Raw genomic sequence first — 26192 nt, 5'->3', positions numbered from 1 at the left:
TGGCAACCCCCAGTTTGTCCTGTGCATTGAAGAGTCTGGGTTTTTGTTTGTCTTTTCTTCTTTCTTTCTTTGCTTTTTTTTTCTTTCTTTTCATGTGTTTATTGACCATCTGTATATCTTCTTTGAAAAAAAGTATATCTCTTTAGGTCCTCTGCCCATTTTTTGATCAGATTGTTTGGGGTTTCTTTTTCTTTTTGTTTTGTTTTGTTTTGTTTTGGTGTTGAATTGTATGTGTTCTTTATATATTTTGGATATCAACTCTTATCAGATATATCATTTGCAAATATCTCCTCCCATTCAGTACGTTGTCTTTTGTTTTGTTGATTTCCTGCACCATACAAAAGCTTTTCATTTTGGTGCAGTTCTAATGGTGTAATTTTGTTTTTGTTTCCCTTGTTTAAGGAGGCATAGCTAGAATTGATGTTTCTACAGCTGACATCAAAGAAATTACTGCCTATGTTTCATTCTAGGAATGCTACTGTTTCAGGTCTAACATGTAGGTATTTAATCCATTTTGAGTTTATTTTTGTATATGGTGTAAGAAAGTTGTCCAGTTTCATTCTTTTACACGTAACTGTCCAGTTTTCCCAACACCACTTGTTGAAGAGGCTGTCTTTTCCGCATTGTACATTATTGCCTCCTTTGTCATGAATTAACCGACCATATGAGGGTGGGTTTATTTCTGGACTCTCTGCTCTGGTCCATTGATCTGTGTGTCTATTTTTGTGCCAGTACCTGCTGTCTTGATTCCTACAGATTTGTAGTATATCTTGAAATCTGGAATTGTGATACCTTCAGCACTGTTCTTCCTAAATGGAAATAGTTTTTAATATGCCCCTCAGCCTGCTGCCCAGTCAGTTGCAAATCATCACCCCTTCCACCTCCACCCCTGTCACACACACACACACACACACACACACACACACACGCACACACCCTAGATTACTTTGCCATGTCCTGAGGGATCAGTTTCAGACAGCATTTTCTAGCCATGTTCAGTCCTTCTGGGACATTTCTGACATTTCCTTTCTACTCCTGGTCAATAGCAATGGTACTGTTCTCTCTCCTTGTGCTTCCAAAGCATCTTGCTCACCTTGGGAATACTTCACAGTGCCAACCTTATTTGGGGAGCAGTGCTGGCCCTAGCCAGACTATGCCTCAATCCGAGGTCGACCGTCCCTGAGCTTACCAAACTGGTGCCTTACTCCACACCATAGAAGTAAAAAAGAACAGCCCAACAGCAGAAGCCCCTGCTTTAAAGGACGTATCTGGGTTTTCATAAGGCTACTTATTTGTTGAAATTAACTCATCAGTTGGTGAACCATCTTAGAAAGTTATATCCAGGGGCACCTGGGTGGCTCAGTCAGTTGAGCGTCTGACTCTTGATTTCAACTCAGGCCATGATCTCACGGTTCGTGAGTTAGAGCCTGTGGTGAGCTTGGAGCTGGGAGCGTGGAGCCTGCTTGTGATTCTCTCTCCCTCCCTCTCTCTCCACCCCTCCCCTGCTCTCTCTTTCTCTCTCTCTCTCTTAAAATAAATAAACTTAAAAAAAATTTTTAAGGAAAAAAAGAAAGTTACATCCAAAGCAGTAAATGTATTAGTCACTTTCTGAACTAACCTTGTGTTAATGTGGTTTCTTATTGCCACAGCTGCTTACAAGCCCATCTTTTGAAATCTCATCTCCTGACCTGCAGACTATATCGTGTTCTTTCTTGAGCTGCTTTTGGTCAAAGCCATGAGCATCAGAAGGTTTTCCCCGAAGTATATTTACCCCATAGCCATGTTTTCTGAGAATAGGTGGATGATATTCCTTCCCCATAATCTTTCTTTTCAAGCCAGGTTTAAAAGATCAGAACTTAACTGTGAACATATTGAAGGCTGAAGCTACCATTTTTTTCTTTTTTTTTTTTACTAAGCAAACCGAAGATATTCAGATCATCCTAACGTAATTAGCTTCCCGCCATCATTAGTCTCTTCTCTTGAGCCATCTAGTCTCTAGCTTCTCTAGTTCATCTAGCTTCTCTAGTCTCTTCCTCTTGAGCCATCCCCTTCCTTAGCCCCACTCCTCACAGGATTCCTCCTTCATGAAAATCTGGGATTCTGTCCTCAATTCAAATCAGAGCTCCTTGGGGGTCTACAGAAGGAAAGCCCTCCTGCCCGGGACCCCAAACACTCTCCTACATCCCTCGTGAAAACTGCCCAGTTTAGACCCTGAAGTCCAGGTGGGGTGTTCGGTGGGGGGGCCTCCCGGAAAGGCTGCTTACCCCTCCCCCCATGTGGTTTCTCCTCTCCAAGGACTTTGGTCTGTCTGAGCCAAGCGCCCTCCACCCCACCTCCAAGTCTTCTTGGATTTTATCTCTGGTCAGTTATCCTACCACGTTTTGGACTTTCCCCTGCACTTAAGTGAATTTAAACAAAACTCCCCAGTGCAGTTTTCCTGTAAAAACAGCCTCCTCTTTATTCTGGGAAGAATCTAGAATAATCACAGCATTTAGAGCTGAAAGAAGCCTGAGGGAGCATCTAGTTCCAATTTGTGCTAAGCTTGCACAAATTTGGAAATTGAGAGTCGGAGAGATCAAATGGCTGGTTGACTCTGCTGCTGTTAAATGAGTTAACGTTTCCTGGCTTTACTGGCCATTTCTTACACATGTTAAAATAAGTGCTTCCATTCATAAGACCTTCATGCTTTTCTATTCGTCTCCCCTTAACAGAAAGAAGACCTCTCGAGTCACATGTGATGTGGAGAGGAGGGGACTTCAGACACAGTTAACACTGCGATAGCTGCTATCTTCCTTTTAGGTTCTCCCTGCATTATATAGGTTGTTCCTAAGACATTCTCCTACCCCCTGGGGAACATCTGTGTAGTTAGAATAACGTATGTGGGTTCTTTTCAGCTCACTGTAAAGCTGTCCAACAGACGCTGATCATTTGGTCCCCACGCCTTAGTGATTTGGGATAGGTAAGGAAGGGCTATATGGGTTTTACACACTACAGTTTGCAGACTTTTGATGATCTGCATTTCTACTCTGCATTCCCTCTACTCCCTCCACCCGGATCAATAGTTTAAACATTTCTTTTCCTTCCACACTCATCCAGTTATTGAATACTTTTTTTTTTTTTTTTTTTTGCTTAACATTTTTATTTGTTTTTGAGATGAGAGATAGAGACAGAGCATGAATGGGGGAGGGGAAGAGAGAGAGGGAGACACAGAATCTGAAGCAGACTCCAGGCTCTGAGCTGTCAGCACAGAGCCCGCCGTGGGGCTCGAACTCACAAACTGTGAGATCATGACCTGAGCCGAAGTTGGACGCTTAACCAACTGAGCCACCCAGGTGCCCCGAATACTCTTTTGTCAACTATCTTGCAGCTGTGAGTGGGTAGGACAGCTGGTGTCTAGGGTGATTAATTCATCCTGGTATGCCCAGGACTTTCCTAGTTTTAGCGCTGGTAATCCCACATCCTGAGAAATCCCTCATTCCTGGGCAAACTGGGACAGATGGTCACCCTAAGTGCTGCCCCAACACATTCCTGCTTGCTTCCCAATGCCCAGGTCATCTTGGGATCAAGAATTAATGCCTTAGATATTTGTGTTCCACAGAACAGCACTGATCAGTAAATTGGAAAACTGTTATCATCAAAAGCACTTAGCTCTGCAGATTCCAAAACACTGAAGACACATCGAAGGGTAGTGATTGAAACTACGCTATCATTCACGAGGGCCCTAACTAAAGCAGACTGGGGCCATACTTCCTTTATTTATAAGAAATTTTCCTTTTTTTTTCTTTTTTCCTTTCTCTTTCTTTCTTTCTTTCTTTTTTTTTTTTTTTTTGAGGAGAAAGGATAGAGTTTAAGGAAATCATTTCAAAGGATAAATTGGTAAACATAAAATCTGAATCGAAAACCATTTAACCAGTGGGAGAATCAAATACAAAGATCTTCTTCAGTTACGTGCAAACACAGGACATATCCTGGAGACAAATTTGTTTGGCTTTAACGTCTAGGAAAGAAGAAATGCCTGCTTCTTTGGGATTGATCCAAGCCCTCTGCCCTAATACACTGTCTAAGCTCAAGTTAATGACAGGTTCTGTGGGAAAGAAGCTAGTAGGAGAGTGGATTAAATAAACTGAACTCAAGTCAAGAATTTAATAGGGCTATTAAAAGTAGAAGTTGGAGGAAGCCACGCCCTATTTCTATTTTAAAACTGTTTTGTTTCCACTTATTTGAAAATGTTCAAAAGATAAAGAGTATCTTCAAGATACAGATCTCCCGCAGCTGCTGAATGGTAAAACACTGGGTCTTAGTAGAAATACCAACCCCTTGCAACATCAGTTCAACTTTCAAAAATATGTAGGTGGAGGAGTTTGGAGGCAGTTGGTACGAGAAGGGTAGCAGAAGCATATCCCAGATTTGGACAGACCTTGAACGTGCAAATTCACTTCATGAATCTGCCATCATTTTTCTCAAAGGAGACATTTGGAAACCGACACGTTGCATAGAAAGACAACCGTCACTATTCTGTTCCTTGAAGTTGAGCAGAATATAACCAAAGATAACATTTTTGTTTGTGTTTCTTGCCTGGTTTTCGCTTTTGTTTTTGTTTGGGCAATTGACCCCGGAAGGGAAAGAGCTTTGCTACCCCAAGAAGGCCTCTAGGGAAGTAGAAAAGGGAGTGCGACCCCAGAAGAGTGAGGTAAGCTAGGGTGACCGTATGTGGAAGATCAGGAGAAGATTCGGAAGAAGGCTTCATAGCCAGATTGACTTTCCACCACTTAGAAAGACTATGCCTTTTTAACAATTGGGAAACTAAGGGACAGTGATCCCCAAAGACTTTTCCAAGGTCACGTAGGAGGCAGCAGAGCTTTGTTTAAACCCTGCTCCAGGGGCGCCTGGGTGGCTCCGTCCATTAAGTGTCTCACTCTTGACTTGGGCTCAGGTCATAATCTCATGGTTTGTGAGTTTAAGCCCCATATCGGGCTCTACGCTGACAGCGTGGAGCCTGCTTGGGATTCTCTCTCTCTCTCTCTCTCTCTCTCTCTCTCTCACTCTCTCTCCCCCTCTCCCTCACTGGTGCACGTGCTCTCTCTCTCTCTCAAAATAAATAATGTTAAAAAACAATAAAATAAAGTCTTAAAAAATATATAATGCTGCTCCAAAGCCTTGGTCTTCCCCCACTATGCTGTGTATTTGTCTCTGTGGTAACCTTTTTGTGGGGTGACCCAGCAGGCTGGCTCTCTGAAGAGGTAACCATTTGGAAATGGTTTGGAAATACAGGCTGAAGAAGCCTGAAGTGTAGTTGCCCCACTTTGGGGCAGGGGCACAGGACAGAAGAGGCCAATGCCACCCATGATAACAGTGACCTTGAGGGCTCCCACCTATCCTTTGGGATCTTTCAGGCGGCAGAATGACCCCTCAAACACAGTTGTTTTGCTTCACTGCTTAGTATCTAGGAAGTAGACGGGGCAGGTATGTTCCTGGGTGAGCCAAGTTTGGCAACAGAGAGATGCCTTAAGACTTGTTGAGTAATTCTTACGTGCAAGACATTGTTCTAAGCTCTTTTTATATCCTGAACCTATTTAAATCTCCTTAAAGCCCTATAAGGTCAGTCCTCTTAATACCTCCAATTTATAGAAGGAAGGAAACTGAAGCATACAGTCCAGTGCTGTGCACTATAACCCAGATGATGGATGTAAAGGGGCTTCAGGCAGGTGTAATTGGCCCCATTTCACATTTCTTTGTCTGGAAAGATACAGAATCTATAGGTGATTGCAAAGATTCCAGTATTGCAAAATATAGGCCTGGAGGAACCCGATTGCAGTCTAGAACAGGGATCGCCAGACTATACACAGCCCATGGGCTAAGTCTCACCCATTTCTGTACCCTCCACAAGCTGAGAATGACTTTACATTTTTAAATGGTTGGAAAAAACCAAACGAAGACTATTTAGTGACATGGATGTTATATGAACTTGAGATATCGGTGTCCACAAATAAAGACTTCACAGGACACAGGCGCATATTATGGCTACTTTCGAGCTGCATTAGCAGATGTGAGTGGTTATTACATCAGAAACCAAATGTCTCACAAACCTAAAATATTTACTCTGTGGCCCTTTATAGAAAAAAAAAAATGCTGATGCCTGACGTAGAATCATGTGCTCAACATAATTGCCTAATACTTTCAGGGAAAAATTTTTGTCATAATTGTGATTACTAAATAATTAAAAGCCTCCCCTTTTGTGCAGAAACTGGTTACTTAAAAAAAAATTCTGAATAAACATCCTTTACAAATGACTTTTTAAATAGAATGTGCAGCAGGTATGCATAAGATAGATAAATACATTTATATACCTTCTCACTAAATGTTAGCGCTCTGCTTGTTTTCAGAGACGGTCTGCTTGGCTCAATGTTTGCACTGATCTTTATGATTGTCAAACCCTTTCATAGACATTAACGTATTTGGTAATTTACAAGTGCTGGGGGTACTGATCGGCAGTAATAAAATGGTCCCTGAGCTGAACGGATGGCAGCCATCCTTTAACTGAATGGTCTTGGAAGTGCTCTGCTTCTGGATTTTTTCTTGAACCTACTCACCCGCAGCCCATCACTTGCTGACAACAGGGTGCCTGGGTGTCCCCGTGCTACATCCCTCTGTTAATTTGTGGCTTTTTAAAATAATATTTACTTATTTTTGAGAGAGAGAGAGCACATGAGTGAGGAAGGGGCAGAGAGAGAGGGAGACAGAGAATCCCAAGCAGGCTCTGCACTCTGAGCACAGAGCCTGATGCCGGGCTAGAACTCATGAACCGTAAGATCATGACCTGGGCTGAAACCAAGAGGTGGACGCTTAACTGAGTCAGACAGGTCCTCCTGAATTTGTGACTTTTTAGCTGCTTGGGTCTGAATAACTTTGTCGACTGTGCAACTATACTAAGAGCTCATGGCCTAAGACCGGAGAGGGGTTCAACGTACATGAACAGGACCTTTGATGCTTAAAACAAAGATGATAAATTTGCATCTTGAAGGCTCCATGCAGCCTTCAGGGTGCATGTACATGCATGCACTTGTGTTTTAAAAATTTCTTAAGTACTTGGTCACATTCAAAAAGAGTCTGGGAATTTTTAAAAAAATTCAGGGTAAAAAAAAGGGTAAAATTCAGATTTCTCACTTCTGAAAATATTTGAAGAGTGGGGCGCCAGGGTGGCTCAGTCAGTTAAGCATCTGACTTCAGCTCAGGTCATGATCTCACGGTTCATGGATTCGAGCCCTGCGTCGGGCTCTGTGCTGATGTCTCAGAGCCTGGAGCTTGCTTCAGATTCTGTGTCTCCCTCTCTCTCTGCCCCTCCCCCACGCATGCTCCTTGTCTGTCGCTCAATAATAAACATTAAAAAAAAGTACAGGCCCCGTGGCCAGCGTGGCATTATTGGCCAGCGTTGAGAGGGAGCTGCTTGCTTTAGGTGGGACATAGGCTCTTTGCTGCAGTCCCCACCCTCCCTCTGTGTCCATGACACCTCGCCCAAATGTGAGCTGCCACTTGTGAACTTACCAGCCCTGTCTTTCCCTTCCTCCTCCAGCTTCACCTACTATTTTCTTTTCTCTTCCCCAACACATTCACGTGTGTGAATCCAGCCCATAAATTGTGATCGTTGGTTGCTGGGAGATCCTTTCTTGTTTATTTTCTGTGTCTCCCGCATAGCCAAAGCATTTGGGGTTGCCAGACTGACACAGCATGGTATACATTTGGCGGAAATGAGGGGACCCGTCAAAAAGCGTTGTCGTGAGCCAGCAGCAATAATTAAGCTGAGAGGAGTGATCTGTGGTAGAGAGGTATGAGCACTTGGAAAGGAGTCAGGCCCGGATTCCAAGCCTGCCCCTGCCGAGAACCAAACCAGCCTCCACGTTTACCCCTCATGGCTCAGCTGGGGCAGACACGTGGCTCCTAAGTTACTAAGAACCCAGTGACTGTAAGGGAGAAAAGATCCCGTCGTGTTCTCAGAAACCTTTAGGTAGCCTCGCCTTGTGTGTTCGTGCAGAGCTGAGCTGATGATGTGTTGTTAGCTGCCTCCTGTGCTATCTCCTCGTTTGTGATGTTAAAGATTATCCTGGGGTACGGAGAGGCAGGGGAAGGTCATACAAAATGCCCGCTTGATGACAGTTTGCAGTAGGTTAAGCCAACTGCAGTGACCAGAGCAGAAATAATGTACTGGTTGGAAGTTGACAGCTTAGCCCGCCCCAATTATTTGCTAGAAGAAAATGCCTGTTCAGTTGCCACAGATACCAAGCAAAACAAACCTACCCGCTGGGCTAACTGCTTAGCAGGGCATCACCTCGCAATCTCACGTTGTTCATCTAAACCATTGTACATAAGGTCTGTCTCAGGACAGACCAGAGAGGCGTCTCCTGGGTCGTGCTGTTTGGAGCTGTAAATCACATCGCGCCTCTCTCGCAGCCCCGCTTGCAATCTGTGTTGAATAAATCCTGATGAAAGATTTGTTGAGTTTGCTTTGTATTGGCATTCCATTGGGACTCTACTGTAGGGTCAAGGCTCAAGGCAAAAAGAGGGGAAAACCACCCCGAACCTACAATGAGAGCCCAGAATTCCCTCCCCGCCCCCCAGCCCTCCCCTACTCCTGCTCTCCGAGAAAGTTCTGCCAAGGATGTATTTTACAGAAAAGGGTGTGGTTCTACTAAGAATGAAGGGAAGTGAAGGCATCCACATGGGCTATTCAATTCTTCCCTTCCTACAGCATATTTCTATTTTGTGTCTGGGGCGAAGGGGGAGAGTGATGGGGAAGGATAAGAGTGGAATTTAACCTCCCCTCTGTTTCAGTAGAAATAAAGCAACCCACTGGAAAGCCTTAAGAGGGTAAAAATTTCTCTTTGCCATTACTAAGAACAGAAGTCAAAATATCAGTTTATTAACAAGGTCAGGAGATGTTGGATATTTTTCTAAAGAGAAACAATAACAAAGTCGGTAATGCTTATTGAACATGTATGATCATAAACATAAACCCTGAACAAGAGTCATCTCTCTTTTTTTTCTTATTTTTTTTTAATGTTTATTTATTTCTGAGACAGAGAGAGACAGAGCATGAGTGGGGGAGGGGCAGAGAGAGAGGGAGACACAGAATCAGAAGCAGGCTCCAGGCTCCGAGCTGTCAGCACAGAACCCGACACGGGGCTCGAACTCATGGACCGTGAGATCATGACCTGGGCCGAAGTCGGTCGCTCAACCGACTGAACCATCCAGGTGCCCCCAGAGTCATCTCTTTTTATGTTCTTCTCAGCCATGTGAAACGGAAACCACTGTGACTGTGCATCTCACAGATGAAGAAGCTGGGGCTCAGAGAGGTTCAGTAACTTTACCCTGGTCTCACAGCTGGTCAGCGACCAGCAGGGATTTGAGGCTCAAATGGACTGGCTCCAGCATCTGGACTAGGGAGCTGCAGAGTGAAGCTTTCTGGCTTCTCTCCAGCTGAATGACTTGGGAAAAGAATGTTCTTCTTGGCCTCGGTTTTCTCATCTGTAAAATAAAGGGTTGTATTAATTAGATATCTTTAAGGTCCCCGCCAACTCTTCGGGTCTGTGTCCAAATCCGTATCCATCACATCCGTGACACTGTTGTCATTCATTAGCTCAGCCCATTACAGTAAGCTGGGGAGTCGGGGGAAGGGGAGAGGGGTGGGACAGGAAGGGGGCAAGGAGATCGCTGCATTATACACCGAACACTTTCCTAACAGAGGCAGCTGATCCTGCCCAGACAGGTGGGACGGGAGATGGGTGCAGGCATTTTTAGCATACCACTCTGACTGTCACAATGGATTTTGTAGTTGGACCAGTCCCTTTTCCCCAGAAGCGTCCTTACCGCCCTCATAGGTCTACAAGGCACTCCACATTTGCTGAGTGCTCCAGGCACCTGGCACAGGTGAGCTGTGACAACCCCTGTGTAATGTGACCGGACCTGCTGGGCTTCTCTTTCTTCCTGCCTCCCTTGAATTACACTGAGCGATACTTCCAGGAATTTTGCAGCGGCCCCGAAGCCTTTGTTCTTTCTTCAGAATAAGGAAGTGGGAGAGGTGGCTTGGTGGGAAGGAGACTTCTTTGAGTTCTGTGAAATGAACTCAAATCTGAAGCTGTCAGACTTTTCAAAAGACCCAGTGGCTAGTCACTCCACATTTCGTAGATAAATACGGTGTTGACAGCTCAAGTTATCTGAAGCTCTGTGTGAAAGGGGAACCAACTTTTCTCTCTGGGAACAAGGACTCTCACGTTTCGGTCTGGTGTGCAAACTAACGTGTGTTTGTTTCATTTACATTTGTGTCATCCACACGGACCCTTCAATGTTACAAGTCAGTCACCGCTAGGTTCCTTCTGCCATACCCCAAGAGGGTGATGCTTTTTTGCCTCTTCCCATAGCCTCCACAGACTCGGTGGTATATAACACCATGGGAAACTGGCTGATTTAATCCGGGGAACACGTACCTCACCAGCCTTTTTTCTTTTTCTTTTTCTTTTTTTCTCCTTTCTTTTTTCTTTCTTTCCTTTTTTTTTTTTTTTTTTTTTTTTTTTGCAGCTGATAATCTGCTTAACACGTGTTACAAGTGCATTTTTTTCTTATCTGTGTCTGCATGCCCAGAGGTAGAAACAACACTGACAAGCAAAAAGAGGGGCAGAGAAACAAAAAAAACCCGAGGGGCAGAGGTCCTCAACCTTGTGGTTTCCCCGGGGCGGCTAGCAGGTCGCGGGGCTCCCCGGAGGGCAAAGTGGGAGCATTTACTCTGCCAGGTGAGGGGGGGGGGGAGCCTGGGAAGAGAAGGGAGATGGTATCGGAATAGATTGGATGGGAGGGGGGCGGGGTGAAGCCGGGGAGACTCAGCCCCGGCGAAAAGGACCCGTCCTTCCAATGCAGTAGGTAATTTGCAACGATCCGCCACTCGCATTCCGTATGCAAATGAGGAGGGCCTCTGGGCGGGGCGGAGCGCGGCCGGGATTCAGCACCGAGGGTCGGAAGAGCACGCCGAGCCCGGGGAGCATCGCTTCTTCTCCGGCCGGCGCCCCGGAGGAGGGACGCCGCGATCCGGGAGACAGTAGATGAGGCTTGAAGCGCTCACGCCCCGCTGCGAGGCTGTCGAAATCCCAGACTGCGAAGAGCCGTCAGTTCAGCCTCTTCGCGCGCGAGGTTTCAGGGGCCGGTCATTTCTCCATCCCTGGAGAGAGATCCCTTCTCCAAGGAAGTGAAAATAATGAACTTTTGGAGGTATTGCTGTTTTGCTTTCATCCTGCTCTGTGTGGTTATTTTGGTGATCCTTTATAGTAGCCAGTTAAACGTGCCAGAGAGTTTCGGGAAGGTGAACAGTTCCAGTCCAAGGTATTCTCCAGTGCAAGCCTGTGATGATGCCTTAGGAGCTAAGTCAGCTTTTCTGTGGGGGAAGACCTTACCATCCCCTTTGGGAAGCGTCCCTTGTAAGGACTACCTGATCCAGAATCACTACATCACAAGACCCCTGTCGGAAGAAGAAGTCGCTTTCCCTTTGGCTTATGTCATGGTCATCCATAAGGACTTTGACACTTTTGAAAGGCTCTTCAGGGCTATCTATATGCCCCAAAACGTCTACTGTGTTCATGTGGATGAGAAAGCCCCGGCTGAGTTTAAGGAATCTGTATGGCGGTTACTGAGTTGCTTCCAAAACGCTTTTGTCGCGTCAAAGATAGAACCTGTGGTCTACGCAGGCATTTCCAGGCTCCAGGCTGACCTGAATTGCCTAAAAGATCTTGCGGCCTCCAAGGTCCCATGGAGGTACGCCATCAACACGTGTGGGCAAGATTTCCCCCTGAAAACCAACAAGGAGATAGTCCGGTATCTGAAAGGATTTAAAGGGAAAAACATTACCCCGGGGGTACTGCCTCCGGATCATGCAATTAAACGGACTAAGTATGTCCACCAGGAGCACATAGGCAAGGATGGCTCTTTTGTGAAAAATACTAATATTTTGAAAACCTCGCCTCCACATCAGCTGACCATCTACTTTGGCACTGCCTATGTGGCCCTTACGAGAGAGTTTGTCAACTTTGTCTTCCATGACAAAAGGGCCATTGATCTACTACACTGGTCAAAAGATACTTACAGCCCCGACGAACATTTCTGGGTGACACTTAACAGGATTCCAGGTAGGTGCCGGTTGCCGTTCCAACGTTTTCTTATTCATAGATTGAGTCCACTAACATGGAACGCTTCTAAGAGAACAGACCCATTTGAAATTATTTGGGAAAAAATGTTAGCCCTTAGAAAACTCAGTCTGGTTGCTTTTTAGTGACAGTTTAGTGCCAGCTCTGTCCTCTTGTAACTATGTGCAATATGGTGATCTAAGAAGTATGCAGACTAGAGGTCTGGCAAAGCTGTTTTGATCATGTATCACATAGTAACCGACTTGTAGCTCAGTGTTTTGTTTTTGCTTTTGTTTTAACTGAGGTGTAATCGACATGTGCTAGCTCAGTCTTGTGAATGAATGCTTTTCATGCTTTTCTGGATAAGCACAGCTACAACGTGATGGAATTGATTTTTCATAAGCAGTCTAGAATTATGAGTTCTAATAGGTAGTGTTTCTTTCAGAGCGTGTTACGGGGTATTAACACTGATCCTCAAAGTCAATACTCCAAGTCGATGGGGCTGTTTTTCGAATCTTAGAATCTTTGGATGTTGATAAATGATCTCTTCAGTGAAATGTCTCTAGTCTGAGATCTGATCAAGTGCCCAGGTCTCGACCGACTGGCTTCAACACGAGCGGTCTGGTACGGTGTTGCCTAGAAGAACTGGGTAAAATGAGTTGGAATAGACAGAGTTGATCAACAGCTGGGGTCGATCCAAAGTAAATTCTCAATTTCGAAGTCACAGATAATTAGAAATTCCAGTTTGCAGCCGCTTGGTTTTATATACTGTTAAGTCTTTTCCATTGTTTATGATAATCTGGAAAGGGGTCCAAGGGGTGCCAGGCGACTGAAGGCAGAAAACAGAACGCAATTCCCTCTTTGATTCAGGACTGAGTATCTTTTCAAAGTTCTGTTCTCCGTATGCTGCCCGAGAACACCTGTGTGGCCTGCACCACCTGTTCCTGGTGATGCCTCCATCGACTAGTTTCCACTGTTGTACCAGCCTGGCTGTGGGTACCGGCCTTGTGTGAGGGTGGCCCGGTGTCTGCTGTGTGTGAAATCACTCCCTGTGCTTACATGTAGGACTGCCGGTGACACATTGGAGTGTGGTTTGAAGCCACCTTCATCTCTGAAGTAGATGCATAGTGGTTGCTCCTTTCTCAATCACTCCGCATTCCTCAGAGCCGGACTGGAGTCATGGTCTCAAAAGTCTACTCAGGGCAGAAAGAGGACTGGCAAGGGGACTGGGAACAGAGACATATGCTATCCCATGAGCTGCTAAATTGTCAGATCACACAGACTTGTAGGAGCAGGAGTAAACCAACAGTATCATAGTGTAGTGAGTGTTCATCCTGATTATTTACAAACGACTGTCTTAAACACGCGTAAATAGGGGCGCCTGGGTGGCTCGGTCGGTTAAGCGTCCGGCTCCGGCTCAGGTCATGATCTCGCGGTTCATGAGTTCGAGCCCCGCATTGGGCTGTGTGCTGACAGCTCAGAGCCTGGAGCCTGCTTCCGATTCTGTGTCTCTCCCCGTCCCCTGCTCATGCTCTGTCTCTATCTCTCAAGAGTAAATAAACTTAAAAAATTAAAAAAAAAAAAAGTGTAAATATATGATACATGGTGTCTAATATTGTTTTCTGTTGGTATAGTTTGCTGCAGACGTATGTATTTCATCATTTCTTTCTTTTTAATTTTTAAATATTTATTTATTTTTTGGAGACAGGGGTTTATTTAACCCTAAATAAATAGGGTTATTTATTTTTTGCAAGCAGGGGAGGGGCACAGAGAGAGAGAGAGAGAGAGATACAGAATCTGAAGCAGGCTCCAAGCTCTGAGCTGTCAGCACAGAGCCCGACGCAGGGCTCGAACCCACAAAGCGCGGGGTCATGAGCTGGGCTGAAGTCGGTTGCTTAACCTACTGAGCCACCCAGGTGCCCCCATCATTTCTTTTAATTAGGAGAAATGATCATTGTAATCCTCACGAGCAGAGGAAGAAAAGGAGGTTTAGAGAGACTGAAGTACTATGCTCATCTTTACACGGCTTGTCCAAGCAAAGCTGGGATCTAACCCTGGATTTGTGTGACCTGAAGTTTGAACTTGCACCAGCAAAGAAGGGAATAGTCATTTCATCTTTCCTGTATATCTGAAGCAAATTCCCTGCAGAATCCCAGAAGGGAGACAGGACAGGGGAAGGGTGGGGAAAAAAATGAGGGGGGGGCCATGGAGGTAAGTTCCAGCTGACCACTTTAAGCTGGAAATAAGTTAACAGGAATAGAGAGAGAGAGAGTGTCTGTGTGTGTGTGTGTGTGTGTGTGTGTGTGTGCGTGTGTTGGAACACGGTGAACACGCTGAGGCTTAGCAGGGCCGCTGTGCTAACTGGAGTCATGGGAAGGTGTCCTTGTTGGAACTGATGGCCAACCCCACACAGGCTTCTGTGACAGCTTCCCCAGTCCCCATCTGGAACAGGCTTTGGTCTGGCTCTTCCTTCTGTGAGCCAGTGGAAATGGCCAGTGTTCTTACAAAAGGCTGGGGGGGTGGGGGAGGAACAAGCAGGCTGAGACTTTGAACCTAGTCCCTGTGAAGTGTATCGAGACTTTGTCTTCACAGTGAATAGAAGTCTTCAAAAATTAGTAGAACATTTTGACATTTATATTTTTAGCAGTCAACAAATATTTATTTAGCCCTTAGTTGTACCAACTACTGTTCCATGGACCAAGAGTGCCTTTTGTAAGAAGACAGACATGACCTCAAGGAGTTTGTTTCCGGATTTAGAATTTTAGTATATTGGACTCATTTCCCCCCACTCCACCACTCAAAAAATGTGTTGTTGTTGTAGTTGTTTTTTTTCTTTTCCTGAATATCTGCCCCTGTTTTTAAAACATTTTTTTTTAAGTTAGCTTTCTAAAAAACAGGAAATATATTCAAAAGGTGTCAGATCTCTTTATTTTGCACTCTGTCAGTTCCTGATAGATTGCTTCCTTATATATCCTTCCAGAGATATTTTACTACGTTTACAGACAATAAAATTAATGAAACATCATGCGTGGAAAACTGTACACATCCTTTTTCTCTTTAATTGAGATAAAATTTGGCATAGGATTAGTTGCAGGTGTACAACATAATCATTTGATTTATGGACACACTACAAGGTGACCACCATAAGAAGTCTAGTTACCACCTGTCATTATGCAATTAACCCCCTTCACCCATCTTACCCACCCCCCAGACCCTTTCCCTTCTGATAACCACCCATCTCTGTATTCTATGAGTTTTGTTTTGTCTGTTCATTTTTTTTAATAGTATTTTGTCCGTCTATTTATGTATTTATGTATTTATGTATTTATTTATTTATTTATTTATTTATTTACAAGAAATCCCTACACCCAATGTGGGGCTCGAACTTACAAGCCCGAGATCAAGTCACATGCTCTACCGACTGAGCCACCCAGGCGCCCCCACCTATACTCTTTCTATCCCACAAATACACAGACGAAGAAAAATGATCTTTATAGCAGGTCCCCTATTGTCTGTAAGCGAGAAACAAAGGACGACAGACACAATGTGTTCTTTATTTGCACAGATCATCGGCCGATATTTAGGAAGCTGCTTTTGACTTAAACGCTTTAGTTTTCCTTACTTTGAAGCGATTTGTCACCTGGATCCAAACAAGGGGTGGCGTAATCTTCGATAGTAAGGATTAGAGAAATGGCAGGTAAGATACCGCGTGGAGGTATAATTCCACAAGAGCTAGGCCAACACGTGGTATCAGTGAAGGAGAAGATAAAAGTATCAGAAAGACCTTGTAGAACTGGCAAGCCTCGGAGTTCCAGTCGGAATGTCATAGGGCAAAGTTCCTCCTTAAGAAATCTGGTTTCCGGGTAGCCGCCCCGGGCCCATCATGCAGTCGCATCTGATTCCAAGAGAAAGCACCTGCTCCCAACGTGGACGCCTGCGGTTCGTTTCCATCTTACGTGCGCCTGCTTGGAGTTTCTCCCCCAACTTGGCGCCCCTCCAGCCCCGCTGTTAGTATTGCTGTTAGATTCCTGGCCTGCTCCCCTTTCGTGCAGTGGGCTTCTCCTGTCTTCATTTGATCTGGGCTGCTCCTTCGCTACTGGATTAGGGGGAAAGAAACATGGGTATAAGGAAATGAAAGGCTAAGAAAAGACAACAATAGAAAGAAACTTGAAACATTTCTCCAGGTGTCGCTCCCAGCAGATGTAAACACTGAGCTATTTAGAAGGTAGGTGTTTCCCTACCCGAAAGGTTACCTACCTGGCCCTTAAATCTGGGCGTGGCCGGATCACTCCCAGTGTTTTTCAAAGTATGCATTGTGTTCTCTGTACATCAGCCTAAGTTTAGAAATCAGTTTCTAGAACCACAAAGGATGCATTCAGTCATGCCGGGGACCGAGAATTATAAATATTGATGGACTGGTAGGATCATGTCTTAAAAATGTCATTAGAACAGTCAGCTCTACCATACAGCTATTTGTGTGTGTCTGCGGCCAGATGAAAATCCACACTGACACTTATTTGACCAATATGGAGGTGAATTCTGGTTGAAGGAAAAATTGTATAAATCAGAAACTTCCATGGGTTCCTATCCATATAACAGAATTTTAAAACGATGCTACGTTTGTATAGCCAGGTCATAATATTAAATACGCGTAATAAATTTGGACATGATTTTTAAAATATTGTGTTGGTGGTTTGGGCCTTCTGGCTTGTGTTTCCTCATGGAGGAAACCTAGACCCTTTGAGGACCAGAAATTTGGGGGAAGATTGAAAATTTACAATTCACTCTGGCTCTTGAGTACCTAGACTGATGGATGAGTCTGGATCACAACGTGCTGAGTTCCTAGTAGAGAAACTTTAGACAGGTTGCATACAATCTACATAGTTGAGCTATGCCGAAGCTGTAGGCAGTTGAAGGATCATTTATGATGCTTCCGGTCATTGGTGATGCTATAATATTTGGATCATCTTTACTGGGGAATCTGTGCCCAAACATACTTTGCTCCCCACCTCCGTGAAGGAAAGAATGCAGAAACACTGCTCTCAGTTAGCTTTTAATTCCTAATCTCTAGAACAACATTCTGCAAGACAAGAGAAATTGGATTAAAGTATATATGAAGATTTAATTAAGTATAAATACCATTATGATTGGTAAACATTCACTAAGCTGAACTTAATGTGACTTTATTCGAGCACAAAGGATTAATACAGCCTCCATTTTAGAAGTGGCAAGACCATTTTTTCCAATTTTCAACCTGGCATCATCTCGACCAAGACAAATATTTTCTAGAAGCAGCAGTTGCCTTTTTTTTTTTTTTAAACAAAAACATAGTATTGCATTTCAGTGACCCTTTAAGCAATAAAATAAACTATTTTGTGTATCAAAGCCATAATAGATGTATAATCAATGTCAAAATTATCTTCTTAACCTAAATGTCTCAACTCTATTTCTCTGAACCACTACAACGGCATCTCCTTCCATCCCCCTTTGAGTCCAGGTGATACTCTGAAAAGGCTTTGGAGCCAGACAAACAGGGTTTAAGCCCTGGCTCCCCTTATTTGCTAACTATGTGCTGCTGGTTTTAGTGTCTCCTGACCCTCAGTTTACCCATCTGCGATGACGGGAATAACGTATAGCACTTAGTTCCCAGAGCAGTTATGAGTATTAAATAAGATAATGTATACAGTGCAGTGGTTCTCAGACGGACCCCCAGGATCTGCCTGTTGGAACACAGATAGCCGAGTCCTACCCATAGACTTTCTGATTCAGGAGGCCTGGGGCAAACCCCAGAATCTGTATTTCCAGCAAACTCCCAGGTGACTTGATGCTCCTTGTCTAGGAAGCGCACTTTGAGAACCACTGGTGGAGACCATCTTTCACAGACACTGGCCCCTTTTTAGACTGGCAGCAAATGTTGGTTCTGTTCATTTCCGTCAGAGGTTCTCCTTGACTGTGAAAAAAAGGCAGTCACCAGGGAAAAGGAAAGCGAGCCTATATAAGGAAAAGCGTGATGCTGGTTGCATTATAGTGGCTGTTATAAAAGTGATGTGCAAATAACCGATGTTTGGGAAGTACTCGTATTGAGCAAATATCCCCTGGACTCGGGAACGAGGCAAAACTGCTGATGAATTTTAGCTTTGCCCTTGTTAGCTTGGTGATCATGGGTAACCCTAACCTCAAACTTCTCATCTATACCTTCATGGTAACAGCAGCTACTTCTCAGCCGTTCTGAGAAGGAAATGAAAAACTTGAGTGTAAAGTGAGAGGTTAAGAATTTGTCCACTTAGGGACACCTGGGTGGCTCAGTGAATTGGGCATTCGACCCTGGATTTCAGCTCAGGTCACGATCCCGGGGTCGTGGGATCCAGCCCCAATGTTGGGCTGTGCACTGAGCAAGGAGCCTGCTTGGGATTCCCTCTCTCTCCCTCTCCCTCTGCCCCTCTTCCTCACTCCCATGCTCTCTCTCTAAAATAAAAAAATAATAACAATAAAAAAAAAAAGAGTTTGTCTACGTGGTAACAAGAGGATCCTCAATAAGATAAAATTTAAATATATTCTTACCACAAAAGGGTCTACACTACAGTTCCACCACCATGTACCAGCTTAATTTGCTGGGATGGGTACTCATTCTTTCTAACTTTGATTTCCCTTAATGTTACTGGGTGTAATTTTTAAAACTACTAACACCGCTTACTTCATCCTCCCAACAACACTGTGAAGTATCCTCCGTGAGAAGCATTTCCTCGGAAATTCAAAGGATGTCGATAGTGTCTTCAGGACTTTATTTTTGCAATCACATCATGGGAAAGAAACGGGGATTGGGATTCATAGGTTGTTTTGTTTTCTTAAGCCATACCGTGAACCCGAAGGGACTTAAGGCAGTATTTATGTGGAACATAATATAATTTCTCAGGAAAGGAAATCAGCGCGGCAAGGACCTGAAAGAAATGAGAGCTTTTTCACAATCACTCTGTGCAGGTTTTTGCTGGCCCAGCCACATCCTTCCCATTTTGGGCGTTCAACTTCCTCAAAGTTAAAACAGACGTCGTCCCTCCTAGCTGCTTACACCGGGATAATGTATAAACTCTAACATGAAATTCACCAACACACACCACCATAACCCTCTTGTGCCCACTGACCAGCTTTGACAACTACCACACAAACTCAAAGCAAGAAAACACGATTTATAGAAAATCATGGAGTAGACTCCAGTTTTCAGAAATGAGTAAGCTGCTTCTTTTCAAAGGAAATATAACATTCCAATAGTCCAGGCTAAGGCTTTCTATGTATCCCATAATAATGATTTGCTGAAAAGTGAAACTCTTTGTATCCAACTTAAACTTTTAGGATATGTTACATCAATCAGACTACATCTTCTTCTTCCTCCTCCTCCTCCTCCTCTTTTTCTTCATCTTTTGTTTCTTCTCCTTCTTCTTCTTTTGTTTCTTCTCCTCCTCCTCCTCCTCCTTCTTCTTCTTCTTCTTCTTCTTCTGTTTCTTTTTCTTCTGTTTCTTCTTCTTCCTCTTCTTCTTCTTCTTCTTCTTCTTCTTTAATTTTTTTTAATGGACAAAGCTGAATCTACAAATTCTGTAAGCATTAGAAGCAAGAGTCAGAATAATGATTGCTAACAATGTCCATTCTCTTGGCCTTCCTCTTTCTGTAGGGAAGATGGGTAGAGAATGTTACTAAGAGTAGTAAGCTGATTGGTGACATAGACTGTTCATGGGCAGTGTTTAGAGATGCTTTTTTTCATCTCTTGTGGCTACTGTATACTGCTTCCTCTATTTAGGAAAAAAAAAAAAAAAAGGCCAAGTTGACCGTCTATTTTATGAGTCCCTGTATGTTTGACTTTGGAAATGACAAAAGGAAAAATTTTGCCTTCAGCTAAATCTTAATGTATTTTCCATCACAAGTCCTCGTAGAGCCTTCTCTGTTGGGTTTAATTATCTTGTTAATTTTTCACATATGTCATTTAATCTGAGATTCCCCAGGTTTCAAGCTTCTGAGCTTTGTGCGAGGTTTCTCTCATCTTGCAGGACAGTGTGGAGGGGAGAATACAGACTTAGGCATCCCAGCCTTGTCAGCTTGTAGGACACTAGCCGAATGACTTAACCAAACTGAGCCTCAGTTAATTTTGGTTTTAGGACATTGGAGACAGTTGGGAAGGTGTTTGGGAATTTATTAAAAAGTAAGAATTGTATATTGGGCAGTTCTGATTCAATTTCCCTCCCCCAAATACATAATACATATATATATGTATGTATGTATTCTCCAGATACATACATTTGTGTGTGTATATATATATGTATATATACATACGTATGTATAAATATGTATATACACATACATATGTATATATCTGGAGAATAATGCATTTCACAGCATTGGCTATGACTTGCTAGTATTTCTCTTCAAAGATGTTTGTAGAAGAGCCGGAAGAATCTCTGGGTGGCCTCTAAGGATGAGGTCTTGGATGACCCCAAAAGACTCTCAAGGATTAGAACACATAGGCTCTTCAGATTCCAGCCACTGAACCATGTAAGAAAGGCCAGTGACCTACATATGCACATTACAAAATTATCTTCTAGGTTCTAGCCTCTTGTCCTTGATTAACTGGACTTCAGTCACTTCATCTCTTAGAGCCTCGGTTTCCTTCTCTATAAAATGAGGAAATTGAACTGGGTGATCTCAAAAAAGTTTTCCTGCATTATTTTGCTTTAACTCTGGAGCATGCAGTGGAAGGAGTAAAAATTTTAGAGGCAGACAGGCTTAGGTTTCAGGTACCTGGTGTATGACCTTGAGCAGTTACGTTAGTTATCCTATGTGGGCTTCAATTTACTCATATGTAAAATGGAGACAATGCCGATGATTTACAAGATAATGGAGAATGTTCCTCCCAGCTTGGCCATTGGTGATTCTATGACCAATTCCATCCCTCCCCCCCTCCTTCCAGTGGGATTACTGGAACAATGGCCTCTGGGCAGTGAATTTCTCTCCTTGTCGCAGTCACTGTGTTCTTGTCTAGATGCCAGCTACCACTCCTGCCATGACTTAATGAAACTCAGGCCAATCGCCTTAGGCAGTGGGGAGAAGTGATTTTTGTACCATAAAATTCTGACCACATGAGGATATTGGGTACCTAGTACTAACACAATATCCCCATTTGCCTGCCTGTTTTAATATAGCACATTTCTCCTTGTTTCTGGAGGGTATTTGGGGGGCGTGCCTATAAATGCTGAGCGAGACAGAGGCTGGGTCGTGTATGAACTGTGGGGGAGGGGAAGAGGCTCTCTGGAACCAGACTACTTGGCTTCGAGTGCAGCTTTGCAGATTCCTAGTGTATACAATGTGAGGCCAATTATGTAATCACTCTGAATTTCAGTTTCTGTATTTGTAAAATGGGGACGAAAATAGTACTACCGTTATAAGTAAATTACGTGTCATAATACCGGTTGCTGAAAATGCCGCATGGTGCCTAGTAAGTATTAAAAACTGTCAGGGTTTTTTTGTTTTGTTTTGTTTTTTGATTCCACCCAATCGTCCGCATTAAGAGACAACAGGCTCTGGGAGAAGGCAGTTTCCCAAGATGCAGAGGCTTCTGAGATTACTACCAAGGATCTGGAAGGTTTTCTAGAACGCAAAGTGCGAGCAGGGGAGAGGCAGAGAGAGAGGGAGACACAGAATCTGAAGCAGGCTCCAGGCTCCAGGCTCCAAGCTGTCAGCACAGAGCCCGATGCGGGGCTGGAACTCACCAGCCGTGAGATCGTGAGCTGAGCTGAAGTTGGACGCTCAACCGACTGAGCCACCCAGGTGCCCCACAACCGTTCTGTTTTTCACTTTCCATACAGTACTCAATCAATTACATGAGAGGGTCGACACTGTATTACGAATAAGTTTTGTGTTAGATGATCTTGCCCAACTGTAGGCAATATGAGCATTCTAAGCATATTTAAGGTAGTCTAGGGTAGGCTTTGAAGTCCCATAGGTTAGGTGTATTAAATGTATTTTCAACTTGATATTTTCAATTTACAGTGAGTTTATTGGGACTTAACCCCATTGTAAGTCAAGGATGATCTTTACATAGCGGGAATGTCACAAACTTAATTGGAAGAATAACAAAAACTGAATTCCACTTTTATTCCAGAAACACATATGACCGACTCACAAAACTTCCATTGTGAGTCCTTTCAGTCAGTCATACAAGAACAGCCTAATGAGCACGTCACAACATCCCAATATGATCTCTTATCAGAACTCATTCAGGGGGCACCTGGCTGGCTTAGTCAGTGGAGGATGGGACCCTTAATCCAGGTTATGAGTTCAAGCCCCACATTGGGCGTGGAGCCTACTGAAAATCAAACAAACAAAAAAACTCATACAGAAGAGGATTTGTCTGGATTTTGTAGATGACTTTAGAGTTTATCTTTTACTGGGCTCCTGGGTGGCTCAGTCGGTTGAGGGTCTGACTTTGGTTCACGGTTTGTGGGTTCGAGCCCAACACTGGGCTCTATGCTGACAGCAGAGAGCCCGCCTTGGATGCTCTGCCTCCCTCTCTCTCTGCCCCTCCCCCACTCACTCACACACACTCTCTATCTCTCAAAAATAAATAAACATTAAAAAAAAGAGTTTGGGGCAGCTGGGTGGCTCAGTCGGTTAAGCATCCGGCTTCGGCTCAGATCGTGATCTCACGGTTCATGAATTCAAGTCCTGAGTCAGGTTCTGTGCTGACAGCTCCGAGCCTGGAGCCTGTTTCGGATTCTGTCCCCCTCTCTCTCTGCTCCTCCCCCGCTCATGCTCTGTCTCTCTCTGTCTCTCAAAAAATAAATAAACATTAAAAAAAAAAAAAAAGAGTGTATCTCTTACTATGAATTAAGTGTATTAGTTATTGGTCTTGATCTAAATATGTCCATAATTCAGAGTTTCTAAAATACTGAAAATAACAATTGCACAAATGAAAACACCAGTATCAAGTCCTTAAGAATAGAGGCCTCAAAACCTCACAGCTGGATAACTCAGAACTGGCACTTCCATTCCTAAAACGACTCTGGGCGGAGGACGAGAGACAAGGGCAAGGAACTGAAGGGGCCAACGTTTCTTTGGCTCACGTTTTATTTTATCACTTTCCTACACATTCTATAACTTTCTTAAACCGAAAAAAACTTGTTTAATGTTTTATTTATTTTTGAGAGGGAGAGACAGAGCACAAGCAGGGGTGGGGCAGAGAGAGAGGGAGACACAGAATCCGAAGCAGGTTCCAGGCTCCGAGGTGTCAGGACAGAGCCCGACGCAGGGCTCAAACCCACAAATCGCGAAAATCATGACCTGAGCCGAAGTCAGATGCCTAACCAACTGAGTCACCCAGGCGCCCCCACTTTCTTAAACTTTTTATTGAGCTTTTGCATATAGACAAAACTGCACTTATTAGAATTGACCACTGAACTCTCAAACTGATCCCTTACCTGAGTAACCATCACAAGAACCCATGTTAGGCTAGTACTCCAAAAAACCCCGGTCACTTCCAAAAGTGACAACCATCCCCACCCCCATAAATTACTTCTGCCTTTCTTTGGGTTGCTGTGCTAATTGCAGCCCAGTGCTTTTTATCCAAATGTTCAGCTTCAGGAGATGTTTCCAGAAGAAATGCTAGGCCTACTCTGTGGCTTTCTGTATTTCTAAAAACAGCTGCAAACTCCATGGGGTGAGGGGGTGGCAGGGTAGGGGTGGGGGGGAGGTCCTCCCCCACGTATCCGGGGCACATCCCAAGACTCTTCCTCCCGTGTTCCTTCTCTTTTGAAAGTTTGTTTAGATGTTTCTCATTTTTGCAGAAGACTACTGTAAACAGAAGAACTACTTGTCCCGTTCTGTATAAAAGATTAGGCTTGCTATAGATAGGCACTTAATTCCCAGAATTGGCAACCTGTATATACACCCCAGTACGTGCAGCAACAAATGCAACTTACCAGGGACCTTCAGCTCCTCTGGACCTGTCTTGGGTTGAAAATAGGGATTAAAATCAGACAAGAGTCCTAAACAGGCATGGTTTTTATTTGGCTGCTTTTACAAGGAATTGGAGGAAACGTTCTACCACTTGCAAATGAATTCTTGATGTACGTCCAACTGGGTGTAGCCTGGTGCCTTGTTTTGAAGGTGAAGAAGGCCCTGTGTCCTGGGCAAGATGAAAATTCGTCTAATGGATTTGCTGAGAACCTCTTCCCAGACAACACAGCAATACAGGGCATGCTATACTCAGTTGATTCCAATAGCAAATGACCCTGACGAGAAATCTTTATCATGTAAGGGAATGGCGCTCTAAACAAACACATCTAAATAAATAGATCACAGAGAAAATTACCATACTTAATGTTCACATGCTGCAAATAACAGAATCTGTCAAGTTTCTAGAATCTAATAAAACTTCAGTCCTAAGGTAACAGTTTTTTGAATTGATAAACTTTAGAAAGCAGTAAACACGTGCATAGGGAATGCCTAGACTCATTTAAGGAAACCCAACCCATATATCTCAATGGTAAAAGCCACTTGTGTAGGGTTATTTGCAATCATTACCCAATATAGGTTAGTCAACTGGTTAATAGGTATGTTGAAGTCTTTTTTTTTTTTTTTTTAATGTTTTTACTTATTTTTGAGAGAGAGACTGAGCACGAGCAGGGGAGGGGCAGAGAGAGAGGGAGACACAATCTGAAGCAGGCTCCAGGTTCTGAGCTGTCAGCACAGAGTCCGATGTGGGGCTCGAACTCACGAACCACGAGATCATGACCTGAGCCGAAGTCAGATGCTTAACCGACTGAGCCACCCAGGTGCCCCGCTATGTTGAAATCTTAAGGTGACATGGAAATATTTATTTGTATAAGAAGATACTTTATGAAATAATGTTTTCTTTTTCTTTTTTTAAAAAAAATCCCATGGTTAACATACATTGCTACATTAGTCTCAGGTGTACAACATAGTGATTCAACACTTCCGTACATCATCTGGTGCTCATCCCAAGTGCCCTCCTTAATCCCCATCCCCTATTTAATTCAACCCCCCCAAGCCCTGCTCCTCTGGTGACCATCACTTTGTTCTCAATAGTGAAGAGTCTGCTTCTTGATTTCTCTCTCTCTCTCTTTTTTTTTCCCTTTGCGCATTTGTTCTGTTTCTTAAATTCCCCATGAGTGAAATCATTCAGTATTTGTCTTCCTCTGATTGACTTATTTCACTCAGTATTTCACCCTCCAGTTCCACCTTTGTCATGGCATATGGTAAGATTTCATTCTTTTTTATGGCTGAGTAATAATCCATCATATGTAGATATACCCGTTCATCAACTGATGGACGTTTGGACTGCTTCTGTAATTTGGCTTTATAAATAATGCTGCTATAAACACTGGGGTGCATAAATTAATGTGTTTGCATTTGGGGGGTAAATACCCGCTAGCAGAATTGCTAGATCATAAGGTAGTTCCATTTTTAATTCTTTGAGGACACTGTGCCAGTGTGCTTTCCCACCAACAGTGCAAGAGGGTTCCTTTTTCTCCATATCCTCACCAACACCTGTTGTTTCTTGTGAAATAATGGTTTTGTAATGGTTGTTACCAGTAGGTGTAGGATGGTGTGGTGTTTGGGTTTTGTGTTAACTTCTCAGTTTTGTTCTTTGTGCTTTTACGCATTATATGAATCCATTCCCATAACCAGGGTTCAATTTTTCACCAACGATAGGATAATATTTTTAAGAGGACAAAAAGGAAATATTCACAAGGCAAAGGTGCCACGATGACTAATTTGGGGCAGCTGGAACATAACTGGTCCCTTTGGAGTGTTCCGTACTTTTAGAGTCTCTAAAACTTTAACTTGCTTTCTTTGGTGAAAAAGAAAATCTCTCCTTACTGAGGCATAACGCGTGGCATTTTAGAAGCTAAAAAGTCTTATCCCTATGAAGGGATGTTCAATAAAATATTCTGTGAAAAACAGGTGCTCTCAACCCTGGCTACACCTTAAGATTATGGGGACGTGTTGAAAAACATTAATGTCTGA

General features: G+C 43.7%; 1 protein-coding gene across 3 annotated transcripts in view; it reads left to right on the top strand.

Annotated features, from left to right (window-relative positions):
• The window catches only part of GCNT2 (glucosaminyl (N-acetyl) transferase 2 (I blood group)), an 81946-nt gene that overhangs the window by 40165 nt on the left and 15589 nt on the right, over window positions 1-26192 (top strand). The window contains exon 1 of one of the 3 annotated variants that reach the window (XM_042937923.1): window positions 10588-12164. The exons of the other annotated variants lie outside the window; for them this stretch is intronic. Within the exon in view, the coding sequence (XP_042793857.1) occupies window positions 11240-12164 (925 nt within the window). The 5' untranslated portion in view covers window positions 10588-11239. Of the gene's footprint in view, window positions 1-10587; window positions 12165-26192 lie in introns of those variants that run through there. 3 annotated transcript variants of the gene reach the window in all.

This window comes from Panthera leo, chromosome B2 (assembly GCF_018350215.1).
Source record: "Panthera leo isolate Ple1 chromosome B2, P.leo_Ple1_pat1.1, whole genome shotgun sequence".
NCBI classification, from domain to species: domain Eukaryota; kingdom Metazoa; phylum Chordata; class Mammalia; order Carnivora; family Felidae; genus Panthera; species Panthera leo.
This window is presented reverse-complemented; position numbering and strand designations above follow the sequence as displayed.